The sequence below is a fragment of the Corapipo altera genome, unplaced genomic scaffold (assembly GCF_003945725.1).
Source record: "Corapipo altera isolate COAL_440 unplaced genomic scaffold, ASM394572v1 69, whole genome shotgun sequence".
NCBI classification, from domain to species: domain Eukaryota; kingdom Metazoa; phylum Chordata; class Aves; order Passeriformes; family Pipridae; genus Corapipo; species Corapipo altera.
Window position 1 is genome coordinate 7,508,527 of NW_020884908.1, and position 14,511 is coordinate 7,523,037.

Sequence of the window (14,511 nt, forward strand, 5' to 3'; positions counted from 1 at the left end):
ATTTATGTCCTACAAAAGAGTCTGGTTTAAGTCACCTGCATCCTTCCTGCGACCAGCCACTCTGGCCTAAACATCTTGGGGGGGAAACTTCATTTCTGACCAAGGACTGATCACAACAGCGGCTCTTGCCAGGTCTAGGTTTTGGCAAGGGCTCATTTCCTGTTGGAATTATGAAATCACCTCACTTCATAGCAGAACAGCCACTGGCCAGTCAGGTCATGCTCTTGCACTTGATGCTGCCTTCCTGTTTCATTTTATTTTCCATGCCAGAGCGATGGAACTGGGCAGTGCAGTAGACCTATGTGTGCAGGCAAAGCAGGTGTTTCAGACTCACGTGGTCATAGCAATCCATGTAGTAGCCCAGTAGAGGCTGCTGAGGCTTTAAATAATTGAAGTACTTCCTACTTTGGAGAATGTAAAAACTCTTTTACTGAATTAGACTCAAAAAATAGTTTTCCGGTAATATGGACGGATTGAATTCATGCAGAGGGTGAGATATGCCTTAACAAATATCATCGTGGTAAAGTGGAGGCAGGTGACCAGCATGGCATTTACCAGTGTCCCTGAAACTATGCAAGAACGAAGCAGTGGTAGATTTGCTATGGGATGATTTTGTCCTACTGAAAAATCTTTGACTTCCTTTACTACAAATGATCGTTCTTCCCCAGCCTTTCTGTGTATTTCAGATTTATCAGTGTGCAGGCTGTTTTTCTCACTCACACTTCTCTCTGCCAGCCTACCATGCCCATTAGCGCTTTGATTGCAAAAAAACGCCGCTTATTTTCAAGCTGATTATTTCTGTCCCCGGGCCGTTCTGACACCATAGGATTCACTGTTGGTGCTTCTTATAGCTTTGGAAACAGCTGAATCACAAAATAGAGGGAAAATAGATATGCATTTTAATTTTATTAAGCCAAAAATGGGGAGCAGGATGCAGATTATTTTTGGCTGGTTTTTTTTCCCTTGAGAACAGACTTTGTTGTGTCAGATAGTTGATTATGGGCATGGTGAAGGTTTCTGCTTGTTGATAAATAGCTCGCTAGATATAATTATTACATGACTGGCAATATAGTGGTGTGTTCTATGCAGACTGCAGCATGTGAAAATCAAGTCACTGTTAAGTCCTCGGTGCCTACAATGCTCCTGGGGTAGGAGGGAGAGCTGAAAAACTTCTAAGGCATTTCTTAATGCTGAGCCAAGTCAGGGATGTGAGAAAACAGCTTGATGAAGAGGCAGTGGTGATTATGGTATTAAATCCATGCTCATGCTTGGGGCACATAACTTTGCAAGCTGGATTGATGGGGATAATCAACCCAGTACTGGATGGTTCTTCCTTTGTAGAGCTTCATTTAACAAAACAAAAACAACCAGATTTGCCTTATAGGGAGGGGATTAAATCTTCATCATTCAACTGCAATAAGCGTCCCACTTTCAGTGAAACAAACAGAATAGAAGCAAACAGGTAGTGCTTGATGAAAACATCAAACAATACACAGACCGCTTTCTGAACCACGGGACCACCTTTGGGAAGCATAGGTTGCCAGGCATGTTTAGAGGGAGGATTGTCAATTCCTTTCTTGAGTTGTCTCTTCAGAAAGCCTTTTTTGCAGTGGGGAGAGTGGAGAAGTGCAAGGCTCCATGCCTTGCATTTTCCTGAAAATCATCTTGGGATTCTTTGCAAGTTGTTAATCCCTTTTTTCACTTGGTCCTTCTAATTTGCACAGGACTGGGTTATTTTTCCTTTGTAATCCCATTGCAGACTACCCCATAATGAGCTGATGCATCAGTTTACTGCTTAAGGACACTTTGACTCTAGCAGGCAATTCCTACCCATTTTCTTCAAGAGCCATAAGAGACTGTAAAAATCTCCCTGAAACATGTGAAGGAGAAACACAAGGTGAAAGACATGCTAGAAAAGACTATGTAGACTGGAGGGTTGCTGGGAAGGGAGGGTGTTCATCACAGCTTTGGAGGCATTTTGTAGACAATATTACTTTCCATGATGCTGCTAATTTCTGCCTTTTGATTGCTTTTAAATCTTTGTAATCTGAAGTTGTTAACCAATCTTTTTCTTTCCTCCCTGCCCAGAGGTAGTAAGCAGTGAGATGCTTCACAGGGCCAGGGGAAACCTTGGTAGTGGTGGGAGGCACAGAGCTCGTGGGGGTCCTTCTGTGTCTCCATATGTGTCCCTGTTGCCTGCATCCCCCTCCCTCTTCTCTGGCCAGCTGGCCTTTCTCTCACACATCCCCATATGCTCTTGATCTCATTAGTTTATAAAGAATATAATAACATGTAGAATTGTCTAGTCAACAGGGATAAAAAGATAGCTCATCTTATTAAAAACCTTTCTCAGGAAAGCTTAAGAGCACCGGCTTGGTCATCTGTCACACCCTGATCTCCTCCTTACCTTTATAAAGAAAAGTACTTTATTTTTAGCTATCTGCTGCATTCAGCTAGACTCTATGCAAATTTTATTTAATGAATATTTTAGGGTTTAAATAGTCTGTGCTCATGAACATTATATAAATGTCATGTTGTCGCAGGCTCTCTGGTAACAGCATGGAGAACATCCTGCAGCGCAAAGCTGAAACCAGAAAAAATCTGTGATTAGTGCTCCCAGGAAAGGCAGTGATGGCTGTGTGAGTGGTGACTGTCCTCAGCAGGGGCACTACCAATGCGGTCAGGAGAGAGCACTGGAGTACCCCTGAAAAACCAGCAGCACTCACCATTCTGGACTGAGAGACATTTCGTTCACCATAGGTAGCTGGCATAGGACCAGTTTTGCTCTTCCAAAGGCTTTGGCAAGCCCTAGGGATGCATGGATCATACACACCAGATCATTTGTCATCCCAGTGCAGAAGAGATAGTCTGTTTAAAGCTGAAATATTAAGACTAGCCAGGATAGCTTGGAAATCTTCCTTTTTCACATCAAAATAGTTTTTTACAGGTGCTTACTGTTTATTGTATTTGGTATGCCAGACAGATGGTGATAGTCTTCTTCAGCAAAATGCAAAGAACAAAAAAACCAAAAAAATCATCCTAAGTATTTGCTGCCTTTTTATTTCTTCATCCTCCACATATTTCCTTTTCTTATATTTCTACTCCTCAAATACGCTGTACACATGTAAAAACCCAAGCTAAAACCTCAATAAATAAACAAAACCTGCTGGTATACAGAACAATTATTATGTGTTGGAAGCAAATGCTTGGTATTTTGACAGCGTTGCTTAAAACCCTGAACAGCAGCTTAGAATATAAAACAAACATAGCTGCTGCACAACCTCCTCAGCTGGTGTGCATGGGAATACTTGTACAGATGACCCAGTATCTCCGACTGCCACTTAAAATCCAGTGCATCTTAAGTAACAACTTTGGAAAGGTTATTTCCAGCAGCAGGATGCTCGATGGATAAATTATGGCTATAATAAAACTCTTTTCAGCCTGTCTTTTCCTACTTCTCTTGGAAGCATCTGAGGCAGTGTTTAGGTTGGGTCACTGTGGCAGGAAAGTTCAATGCAGGCATAAGCCCTGTAGCCTTTGTGTCCCACCAGCAGCAAAGGCTTCGCCTTTCTGTGGGCGTGAGCCTGTGGTAGCATCCACTGATGGATTTGGGGGCGGGGAATGAATGTGGAAAACTAAGCAGTCAACGAACTGGGTGGAAGATGTTTGGTTATGCCCCTTGGGAAGCAGCAGGACTGCGCCCAAAACATGTCATAGGACTTGGTTGCATGAAAGCTGCAGAGGGGGTGTGGGTAAATGGACTTTGCATGGGGGGAATTAAAAGAAAAAGCCTCTGATTTCTGGCAAGGCTTTGTCCTTTGGCTGAAATATGCCAGAAGCAGTTTCTCAGGTGGTTTCTGTGGGCATCTGGAGAGAAGTGCAAGGTTGTATGAGATTAGCCCATGTGCCACAGGAGGCTAATTTGAGGCAGGCTACATCCTGGCTGTGGCTGTTGGGTGCCTGCTCTGGCCAGCCCCTGGTTTCCTCACCTAGAAAAAATACAGTTTGCCACCAAGCAGACCTTTTTTTTGAGAGAGTCCCTCCCTGATAAATGGAAGAGTTGCTTTCTGTGCAAGCGCCTCAGCTCTGCCCTTTGGTCACCTTCCCCTCACCCACCTCCTTGCTTGTGTTGCTACCATTCTTGCTTAGAGATAAAAGGCCTCATTGCTTAAGCTGCTGTTGATATCAGCCAGGAGGAGTGCTTCATACTAAACAGGTGGAATATTTGATTTTTTTTTTTCCCCAAGATACACTGTGCACCCAGGCATTTTCAGCTGCTGACAGTTTGAGCTGCAATGCAAAGCAACCCACCAAGCTAGCAGTAGCAGTGGAAATGAAAGGAGAAAATGCATCCCACTGCTTGGAAAAAAAAAAAAAAAGAAAACAAAAGAGATGAGCAACAAGGAAAGGATGAAAGTCCTTCCTCCTCAAAGATTAAAAAGATCAGTCAAAATAGCCAAGCTGGGAGATACCTGAAAAGTTGCCGGTTCTTTCCGCACCACTTTCCCTGTAACATTCTCTATTATGCCATACAGAGCAACATAGATTTGGGTGGTTGGGAAATGGAGTGAAATCATTTATGCTTAGAAAATGGCTCCAAGATACCTCTTGATTCTTCTTGAATGTGTCTAGCCTATCTTAACCTCTCCCTGAAATATTACTTATGAAGAAGCCTGCATGTGTTCACCCCAAAGTGCATGCGGCTGTGTCTTCCCAACCTGCACTTGTGAAAGGAGGTGTTTTCCTCCCTGGGGCTTCAGTGATTATAGAGGCAGCTGTAAAGCAGAGCACTCAGGATGTAAAGTGCCCTTCAGATAATGTCTGATAGCAAAACAAATCTGTTTATTCTGCAGTCATTTATACTGACTGTTTATCATTAAGGGGGGGCTGGAGGTGAACACACTACAAAAAATGCAGATTGCTAAAACAAGCCTATTGGGTTGGTACAAGCTGGTGGCTGCTGCTCAACTCTGTGCTCTCCTTGCTTGAGCTGGGATAAACCCAGAGGAACAAAAAGGCACCTTGGCATCACCCTTCTTCTGCAGAGCGATGGGCAGCAGTGGTTGATGCTGTCAGTCCTTATACCATTCAACAAAAAACTGGCTCATGTGGGGCTAAAGCTAAGCAAAACTGTAGCACCACATTCAGCAAAAAGGATGGGAGGAGATTCCCGATGGGATGTTGACCCATAAATACATTCACCTGTTCTGAGCAAGCCTTCCTTTTCAAGGCAAGCCCAGGCATCCTTTACTTTGTCTGGGGGTGGAAATGGTCTTGAAAATAGCTGGTGGTTGCTTGAGGGTCCTGTTCTGGGGCTTTACCTGCTCTCCCCTTGTCTTTCACAGAAAGTGGAAGGACGCCCAAGCAGGAGCCAGTCTTCAGGCGAGTCACCATGGAAGACAGTGTCATCTAGCACCTGGGGCACCCAACAAGCCTGCCTCAGCAAGCCCATGCCAGCGTACCACCTCAGCCCCTCTGTGCCTCAGTTTACCCATCCCTCACTTGGGATCGCGCAACAGGAGAGGCAGGAGAAACCAGCCTCAACAAAACCCTCAGCAAACCCTTGCATCCCCAAGGAGAAAACAGCCCAGCTGAGATTCCTGCTGGCCCTGTGCATGGCAGTGCCCTGGAAAGTGCCCTCACTGTTTGGTAGCTCGCCTGTTTTTTAAGATGAGCAGAACGGGTGAAAACTGTCTTTTGTAATAAGAAATTAGTTTCATCTGCTCCAAATGTTGACTTTGCAACCTCATAGCACTTAAAGATGGCTGAGCGTGCTCACTCCACCATCCTGAGCCCCTCACCATGCTTGCAAGCTGGGCTGTATAAAGGTGAACCCACTGGATCCAGGTTACTGTTGTAAATACAGACCTGTCTGTGCAAAGAGCTAACAAGGAAAGGAAAAGAGGGACAAAGAAATAGTCCTTACACCAGAAGAAGCTGAACTTGCCAACAGGGTACTGTCAAGCAAAGCTGTTGTGTAAATAGGGACCGGCGCATGTGTCCAGCAGCAGCTCTGCTTGGCAAAAGCTTCTCGGGGGAAAGCTGCTCAGATTTTATTGTCTTGTGTAAATAGAGATATTTTTTTGAAAAAAATGAGCCTTAGTATCTTGAAGATAGCGTTTCTCAATCAGCTCAGCTGGGGATGGATATGTGGGAAACCGTGGAGTCTGCCCGGTGGAGGCTGGTGTGGGGTCTTGCAGCCAAGCTGTGCAGTCACGGTGGGTGCAGGAAGCACCTGAAGGATGACAGACCCATCCATCAGAGGACTCGGCAGACGGTTAATCTTTCATCCCTGTAAACAGGGTGGACTCACTGGGCCCATGGTCTCCGCTGGTGTAAATACTCAGCTACAGCCCACAGAGGACTTGGGCTGCTTGGTGCAGTTGTAGGGGGGGTGGGGGTGGGATGGGCAGAAATCACCAGAGGGATTCAAACCCCATCAGTCTGGTTATTCCCAGAGTTTTAGCATTAGTTTAAAAAAAAGAAAAAAAAAAAGAAAAGGAAAAAAAAGAACCCTGAAGGCTTATTAATGGTGTTGGGCCAATAGTTCAGCTGGCTAAATGGAGGCATGCATAGACATCTGTGTCCATGTCAGCCAGTGCCTGTATGTGCAGTCCTCCTCAGCATGTTCGTAAATGCGTGTGCAAGACTGCCTGGTGCGGGTGGGCGCCAGCCAGTGCAGGTCCCCATGTCTGTGTAGCTGTGTCTGTGAGAGAAGAGAGAATATGGATGTGTATGTTGTACTCAACTTTATATGCCCAAGCAAGCTTGAGAAGTCATAAGTAGTGCTGCCAGGTCCAGCTTTATTAGCATTAGCGCAGAGTAGTGTCCACACCTCTCCATGGAACGAGGTACGGCGGGGGTGGCATTAGGTGAGTAAAAGCTGATAAATCTTTGCTGCCCACTGAATTGTCAGCCACTGTCCCCTGCCTACGGCACAACAGTGGCCATCTGCAAACACTGCCAGCAGAACAGGGCTGCACTCAGGCACGGGCGCTTGCAGAATGTGAGCTGCTGCAGCATGGTACCTGATGGAAGCTGGAGAGGAGCTTCAGGTGTTCCCCTTCATCCTTCACAACTGCTTATGCCTTATTTACTCTGAGTCCAACCATGTGGATTCAGCCAGTGCAGGGAAATTGGAAAAAAAGAATTGAAATTAAAAATTGAAATAGGGGAAAAAAACCATACTTGAGAAAAAAAAAGATATTTTTTAAAATTACACAGAATAACTTTCTCTAGACATAGAAGACTCTCTTCAGCCTAGCATTTTCTAGAAAGCAGGGCCAGCATGAAGTGTCCTTCCCCATTAAAAATCCAGATAGTATCAACCAACATATTTAGAATAGTGCTGGGGGCAAAGCCCCTATACCTTTGCTAGGAATGGCCAGTGGGGAATAAACAGAAATTGGAAGCTGCTTTAAATGACTGAGGAGTGTGGGCATCTAGAGAGGTAATTTGTTTGCAGTGGATCAAGGTGAGCTGCAAGGGTTGGTCTTTTCCTCTTGAGTACTTGAATACCTCCTCTGTCATCCACCTCTCTCTGGCTGCTGTTACCATTAACACCTAACAACTGCTAGTGCCTAGTTATTTACATATTTATCAAACCGTTTATTTATTTATCAAACCAGTGCACAGAGTACACTGTGTTTTCATTTGCCACATGTGGATGCCTCTTCCCTTGCCTGCTTCTCCAGCCTTGTATAGTGTCCCTAGGCAAGGTGACCATTGTCTTGGTGAGGGCTGCAACTGCAGGAAAGAAGATATTCCCTGTTTTTCCACTAGGTTGCAGGAAAGCAGAAATCCACTGGGTTGTGTTGAGTGGTGGATTTTTTTTTTCATTAGAGCCCTCACTATTAGTTTCTCTCCCCAGACAATCCCATCATCCTGCACCTTAAACCCTTGCCATTATGTCTAGAAGAGTTATTCTTGGAGGTGTTTACAACAACCTGTAATGTTTCTCTCTCTTTCCAACCCTGAAGAGGCTGACACCCAGTAACTGACAGTTGTAATGATGAGCCAGACCAACCCCAAGTCCTAATAAAAATGATGAATCCCATCCACTGCATCCATATTGATGGCACACAGGTTATGTGCAGAGGTGAGCCAGTGAGGAGAGGGAGGCAGATATTCATCGAAGATTGTGTCTGGGAGGTGCTGTTACCAAACCCACCCAGCCACTGGGTTCCCCAGGGCAGAGTTTTGATTTAATCCAGCCCTGAGTCAATCATGATTGACATTTCACTTGCTTTCCATATCTTAACTGGACTTCCTTACTCCTCAGGCATGGAATGAATCTTAATACATTGTAATTACTGTACTCCTGGTGGTGAACCGGTATGAAAAGCTATCATGGAGAGCATTAATAAAATGTACATTATGAAAAAGAACTCGGCATTGTCTGAAATTAATAACACACTAGATTTTTCTCATCCATGCCTGCTCATCACAGGCATGCCCTTGAGTTTTCTATTAAAATGACTTATTCAAAGTACCTGTATAGCTGTGTTCAGCGTGAAGTTATCTGCTGTAAGTTTGCATCCCAGTTAGATGTACCGCATGAGGACTTATTAATCTTTTATGTCTTTCAGTCATTGATTTTAGTGACATTTATGTAACGCCAGTCTGACTAAAATGAACTGATTGATTCATGCGTATGGATTAGTTTGCCTAAGACTTTGAGACTAGGTAGCTTTATCATGCACTGTAACGCCAGAATTCATCACTGTATTATTTACAAGAGACTGAACTGGCTGCATCTCAATAACTGAAGAGATCTTCACTGTTTTATTTATGTATAAATGTTTACTTAATCAGCCGCCAATTTTGTTTAGCAGAATTTGTTAGCAAACGGAAATTGTAAATGATAACGTGGTTTCTATTTTAAAATTTATAGGCTTTCATCTATAGCAAAATCCAAGATTTCCAAAGTGTCTTTGTCTACTGGCAATCAACAAGCTCTCTTGTATATGCTTTCTGGTAATTGCAATTAGCTGCTGCAACATTTCACATAAAAAATAATACAACCCTAATATGGGAGATCTGACTGGTAGTGTGTCAAAGTCGACATAAATATCCCAGTACTTAGAAACATCGCTGCAAGTTTAATGAAGCAACAAGGAGCCACTGGACAGTGCAAAGGCAGGAACCCTGCAGCTTGAGTTGTGGTGGGTGTCACTGCTGGCCAGCTGTGGCTTTTTGCTGGATCAAGGGGCAGGAGGATGCCACCAGCCAGTGCCTGGGGACCAAACAATACCAGTCTGCAAGGCAAAGCCCATGGACATGCCAGTGTGTTGAGTTCTGCTGCCTTCCCTTATGAGAAAATCCCAGTTCCAGATAAAATGATGTGAAGCTGTGTCTCAGTTGCATGGGCCATACCCCCTGCAACAGCTTGAAGAAAGCCTGGTCAAAGGGGCAAGGAAAGCATCTGCTCACTATGCGTTTCAGCAGGGAAAGTAGTCAGGCTACAATGTGGGTTTAAGGGTATAGCGTCTCAAGGAGTCTTAATCCCAGGTTCCCAATCAATGGCACATGTTTTCTTTGGACCACTCTGCTTCTCCTGAGGACCAAGGAATAAGGAGACTAAACGGATTTATTAAATGAAAGTGGAGACTTTCCTGTTAGGAGCCATTTAGAAATATTTTTAGTGCAGAAACACAAAAGAAGTGACATGTTAGAGGCCTATAAAATAATAAGTAGTGTCCACAGAAGGTGAATTGAGTGCTGCAGTTCACCACAGGTAATACAGCAAGTGGTACTCTGCAGGGAAATGAAAAAGTGAAGTCTTAAATGTAGTTATAAGTAATGCTTCATTACCCATCACGGGATTAACCCACAGACTCCCTGACCCAATACACCAGTAAGGTGATGTACAATGAGCTTCAGTAAGACATTATATCGTTTTACAGTTTAAAGAAAGAAAAAAAAAGTAAAAAACAAAAAGCCTGTCACCTGCAGTCTCTTATTACAGGGTCAGAAGTAACTGATAGCTCCCTGAGGAAATGAAACACCCCTGCTGAGTCTTCAGCCATATTTCACACTGTTCTGATTTTTTTTTAACCGTATTTTTCTTACATAAAAAATTACAATAGTTTTAGGTGTGCCTGGAAAATGACTTACCGGCTGGGAGTGCTAAAAGAGGAGTAAACTTTGCACGTCAGCACCCTGGGCTTCAAGAGCATGGCCTCACAGGAGAGGGATGCTGGGGGGGTACACATGCCTCACAATCATTGAACCAGTCACTGCAGAACTGTTAAGTTGGCTCACAACACATGGGTAACATCACTGATGCTTTATTTCTGTGGGCTGTGCATGGATAGTAAGGGCAAACCCCATGTCCCTCCCTTGAGCAAACCAAGAAGGACCACCAGCTTTCTGCCTTGAATCCACTTTGCACTCCAGCAGGTCAATATTTAAAGCCAAGCACATCCCCCTTATTGCAAATTCGCACACCTAAAGAAATGAGATTTATGGGTTGGGGCTTGTGTTGTGAGATTTTTTCAACAGGAAACTTCTGAGACACAGGTGTGAGGCCAAATGATACTGTCTTGGTCAGTGAGGTGGAAATGTGAGGGTGGCACCTGAGCCTCAGCAACCTCGTTTCACCTAGGACTACCGCTCATCCCTTCTTGGGGCACAGAGCAATGTTATTAGTTTTGTTGAACAGCTTGTGATTGTGATCTGATACAAGGGGCCCTAAATTGGGAGCTGCAGGTTTGGTTTTGGTTTCTTTACACACTGACACAAAATTAATTGAAAACATAAGTACTAGCTAAAAAAGCATGGATGCTTTGTGAGCCATTTATATGAGGCAGCTCATATATCCACCAGTTTGGTGGCTTTCGGGCTTTAGAACAGATGTTAAAACCTGCCATCATCAAGTACACCATGGGCTGATTTTGACCTGAGGCCAAGGTGATGTACCAAACCACAGCCCTGGAGCTGAGAGGTTTATGTCCTCTGAGGTCTACTGCTGTTGGATTAGACATGCCTCTGGAGTGCTCTCATCTGGGTTCCTACCGTTTCTTCTCATCTAGCTTCTGTTTCAGCTGTGAGCTCCATAATCATGGAATCACAGAATGGCTTGGGTTGGAAGGGACCTTAAAGATCATCTGGTTCCAACCCCTCTGCCATGGACAGGGGCAGCTTTCAACTAGACCGGGTTGCTCAGAGCTCCATCCAGCCTGGTCTTGAACACCTACAGGGACTGGGCATCCACAACTTCTCTGGGCAACCTACATGCTCTTGTAAAATGTCCCCCTCCATTCTTGTAAACTCCCTTTAGATGCTGCAAGGCTGCAAGTATGTCACCCCTAAGCCTTCTCTTCTCTAGGCTGAAAAAACCCAATTGTCTCAATCTGCAGGTTTGTTCATTATTCAGAGCAATTAGGAGAAGCACCTGACAAAGGCTTCAAAAAAAAAATAAAATAAAAAACGAAAAAAGTAAAACCCAGAAAAAGTAAGTTAAAGTCTAGGAGCTGCTTTAATCAGCTTTGTGCCCACCTGGATATTAACTCTGGATATTAATTGGAGAAGTAACAGCAGCATGTCTGTGTGTTTCTTGGAGGCTCCTTAGCAAGCCCAGGGTGATTCTGATGATGGTTTCCTTTATGTAGACCAAAGTGATGAAGCTGATAGTGTTGGAGCAAAGTTATTACTCCTGGCTGAACTGAAGATTAAACTTTAGGAAGATGTTTCAAGACTGACTGGAGTTTTGAAGAATGAGGACCCCTTGGTAAGACATTCACATGCTAACTGTTTCTCCTGATGTGCAAGTACTGCAGTTTGACTCGTGCCTCAGCAATTAGATTTTATTTCCTGTCTTATGCCCTGTTTATCCATGCTAATAACTCTCCTAGATCTTTTTGGATAACACCTGCTGTGTAGGAAGGTATAAAATTGTAGGAAAGGCTGAAAATTTGTCACCATAATGTCGTCAAAATGGTCTCGATTAAAGGTGTTGCTGCAGGAGTCTGACTTTTTTTTTTTCTCAAGCTCCCCTACATGCATATGAGCTTTTAGTTAGTCATGTTTCAAAATAAAATGAATACATGTCTTTTTTTCTTTTAATCTGTAAAGCTAAAAATGAAGCTGTTATGTGCATGCTTCCTTCTGCTTGGATGCACTTGCCGGCATCTTCTGCTGTGGGAAGCTGAAGTCACTGATGGCAAGGTTAAATTCAACCTCTCCCTTGTGTGTGTTGAGGGGGCATAAACCAACATGTGCAAAGTGGGATGTGGGGTGAGGGTGCCTGACCCTCAGGCTGATGTGCTTTGCTGTCCCACGGATGCAGAAGCTGCACAAAAATGTCTTAGAAAACCTAGCTTGCTTTACAAAGTCTTCTACCCTTACATATGTGTTATTGTATGGATTCAGCAGGGTTATCGTGCACTCCAGCTAAGCGCCACCCAAGAGGACCAGTGGCTGCCTGCTGCTCTGTACCTCTGCTGAATATTATGTGACTTCCTAAATGGGATGAGGCTGTTATGGCTGAACAACTTCACCATGTGCAGGCTGAGCAGATATCCAGCAAAGAAATCAAAGGCATGATGTCACCAGTATTTCTTATCTAAAATTAAATATCTGTCTTAAGTCCCCAGACACACAGAGACTTTGTATTAGAAACATATACTGAGAGTTCAAACTCTGAGTCATCTCATATATATTTCACTCAAGCCAAGGGAATAGCAGTGAGAATAGACCTGCAAAAGAGCAATTCTCTATTCCAGTAAGACGAGGGAGAAAAAATTTTCAGGGAAAATATTAATGGGTTCACAAGCAAAAAAATCTTACCAATGAAATTGTGGCTCTAATATTCTGTACCTTTGCAGTAAAGCCATGATTTGCTGTGGAAAATGCAGCAGAGAATAAATGTGTCAACTCATGCTCATTAATGGTAGAGACAGAGCAAGTGGCATTTAAAACAAGCCTGCTCAGAGGGAAAGTTATTTATTCTGAAGTCGTAAAATGTTTGTTGACACAATTAGATTTCAAGAGCAAGTCACAGTGCTGTGGGGTGCCATCGGCCGGGCAGGGCTAAGCCAAGCTTTGGACATGCTGAAGCCAAGGGCTGCTTTTCTGCTGCTGCTCTCGGATGGATCACTGGATGTGTGACATGGCTATTGCTGTGCCCTTTTCGAGCACAGTTGTTTCAGTCCAGCTCTTGGGGGCTAAAATGGGAGATGTGATGCTGGAAATTATTTGTCCCCATCTGTGGTAAGTGGTGAATTGTACCAGTCAACCAACTCGAGCCTCAGCAGCTGCACTCTGAATAGCACAGCCAATAGCTCTGGATCAAGAGCACTTTTAAGATCCCTCTACCTTTTATCTCCTTGGTATCCCCTTAATGGCCCCTATTTAGTCACCAGACCCATGGAGGTTCATCTTCTCTCACTGATCTCATGCTGTGCATTTTCTTCCCTCCTGAGCAGGACTGTGTGTTGTGGGTACATGCTAGCTCCTAAATAGTTTTCTCCAAGGGAGGTAAAAATGTTCCCCACCCTACAAAAGGTTTTTTTCTCCTACTGGCTTTGCAGTCAAGAACGAGCTGTGCACTGGGTTCTCTTGGAATCTGGTGGTCCTGCCCATACAGGAAAGCATGGGAAGTACAGAGACATCTCTGGAGCTACAGTGAAAAAATCCCTGCCCTAGGCTATTCTGCAGCTCTTACTGGATTATAGCCCAGACCTGAGACCCAACAGATGCACTGTCAGGTATGAAGTATTGGCCCAAGATTTGTGCTGGCTCTGTAATGGGAACCAATTCCCTTCTCTAATGCACAGTTGTTGCATTGCATAAAAATCATTATTACACATTGTGAAATCTAATTACATTATTGCACACTGTGTATACGCTCTAATAAAGTCAGTAGAAGCAATAACACTGCTAGTAATACACCATTCCACTGAAATTACTATTGCCGTCAATTTTACTTTCATTTTTTCTTGATTTACCCTGGAAAACAAGGCTTTCAGCTTGTTTGCTTTGGCAGGTGATGAAGTGGCAAGACCTTACAAGGGCTGCAGAACCTCACAGCTCCCATTGTGGTAGGGAGCATGCAAGGGGACTACCATGTCCTAGCCTTAATACCCAGTGGTGAGATAAGCCCCTCCTGAGGGTTTCAGTGCTGTCCTGAGACGGGTTCAAAACCAGCTGGGCTCATTTGCCCTTGAAAATGCCCCTTCTCTCCACTGATTATAGATCTTTTGGCACCTGTGCTCTTAGGTGTCTGAAATCAGATCAGCTCAAATGCCTCCACCCCTCTGGTGGTGTGGTGGGTAGGAGAAAGATAGATGATCCTTTGTCTTACTCCACAGATATATGTTTACTAGTGTTGAAATAAGAGGAATTTAGCTCTCAAAGACTATTTTCAGTTTTCTGCTTCCCCACTGTTAACTTTTCATTGTAAAGCTTGTGATGAATATGAACTGCTGGTGCTAACCTGCTGGTTTCTTACCCTCTGCTCTCCTTGCAAGCTGTCACACAAGCATTTTTTAGTAGTGGAAGAGATAAAGA

At 44.0% G+C, this 14,511-nt stretch overlaps 1 protein-coding gene across 2 annotated transcripts in view; it reads left to right on the forward strand.

Annotated features, from left to right (window-relative positions):
- ADGRL3 (adhesion G protein-coupled receptor L3) overlaps positions 1-8,387 on the forward strand; it is a 514,107-nt gene extending 505,720 nt beyond the window's left edge. For both annotated transcript variants that reach the window (XM_027652756.1, XM_027652761.1), the window contains one exon: positions 5,346-8,387. In XM_027652756.1, coding sequence (XP_027508557.1) covers positions 5,346-5,413 — 68 coding nt within the window. In that variant the 3' untranslated portion in view covers positions 5,414-8,387. The remainder of the gene's footprint in view (positions 1-5,345) is intronic.
- Positions 8,388-14,511: the final 6,124 nt, after the last annotated feature.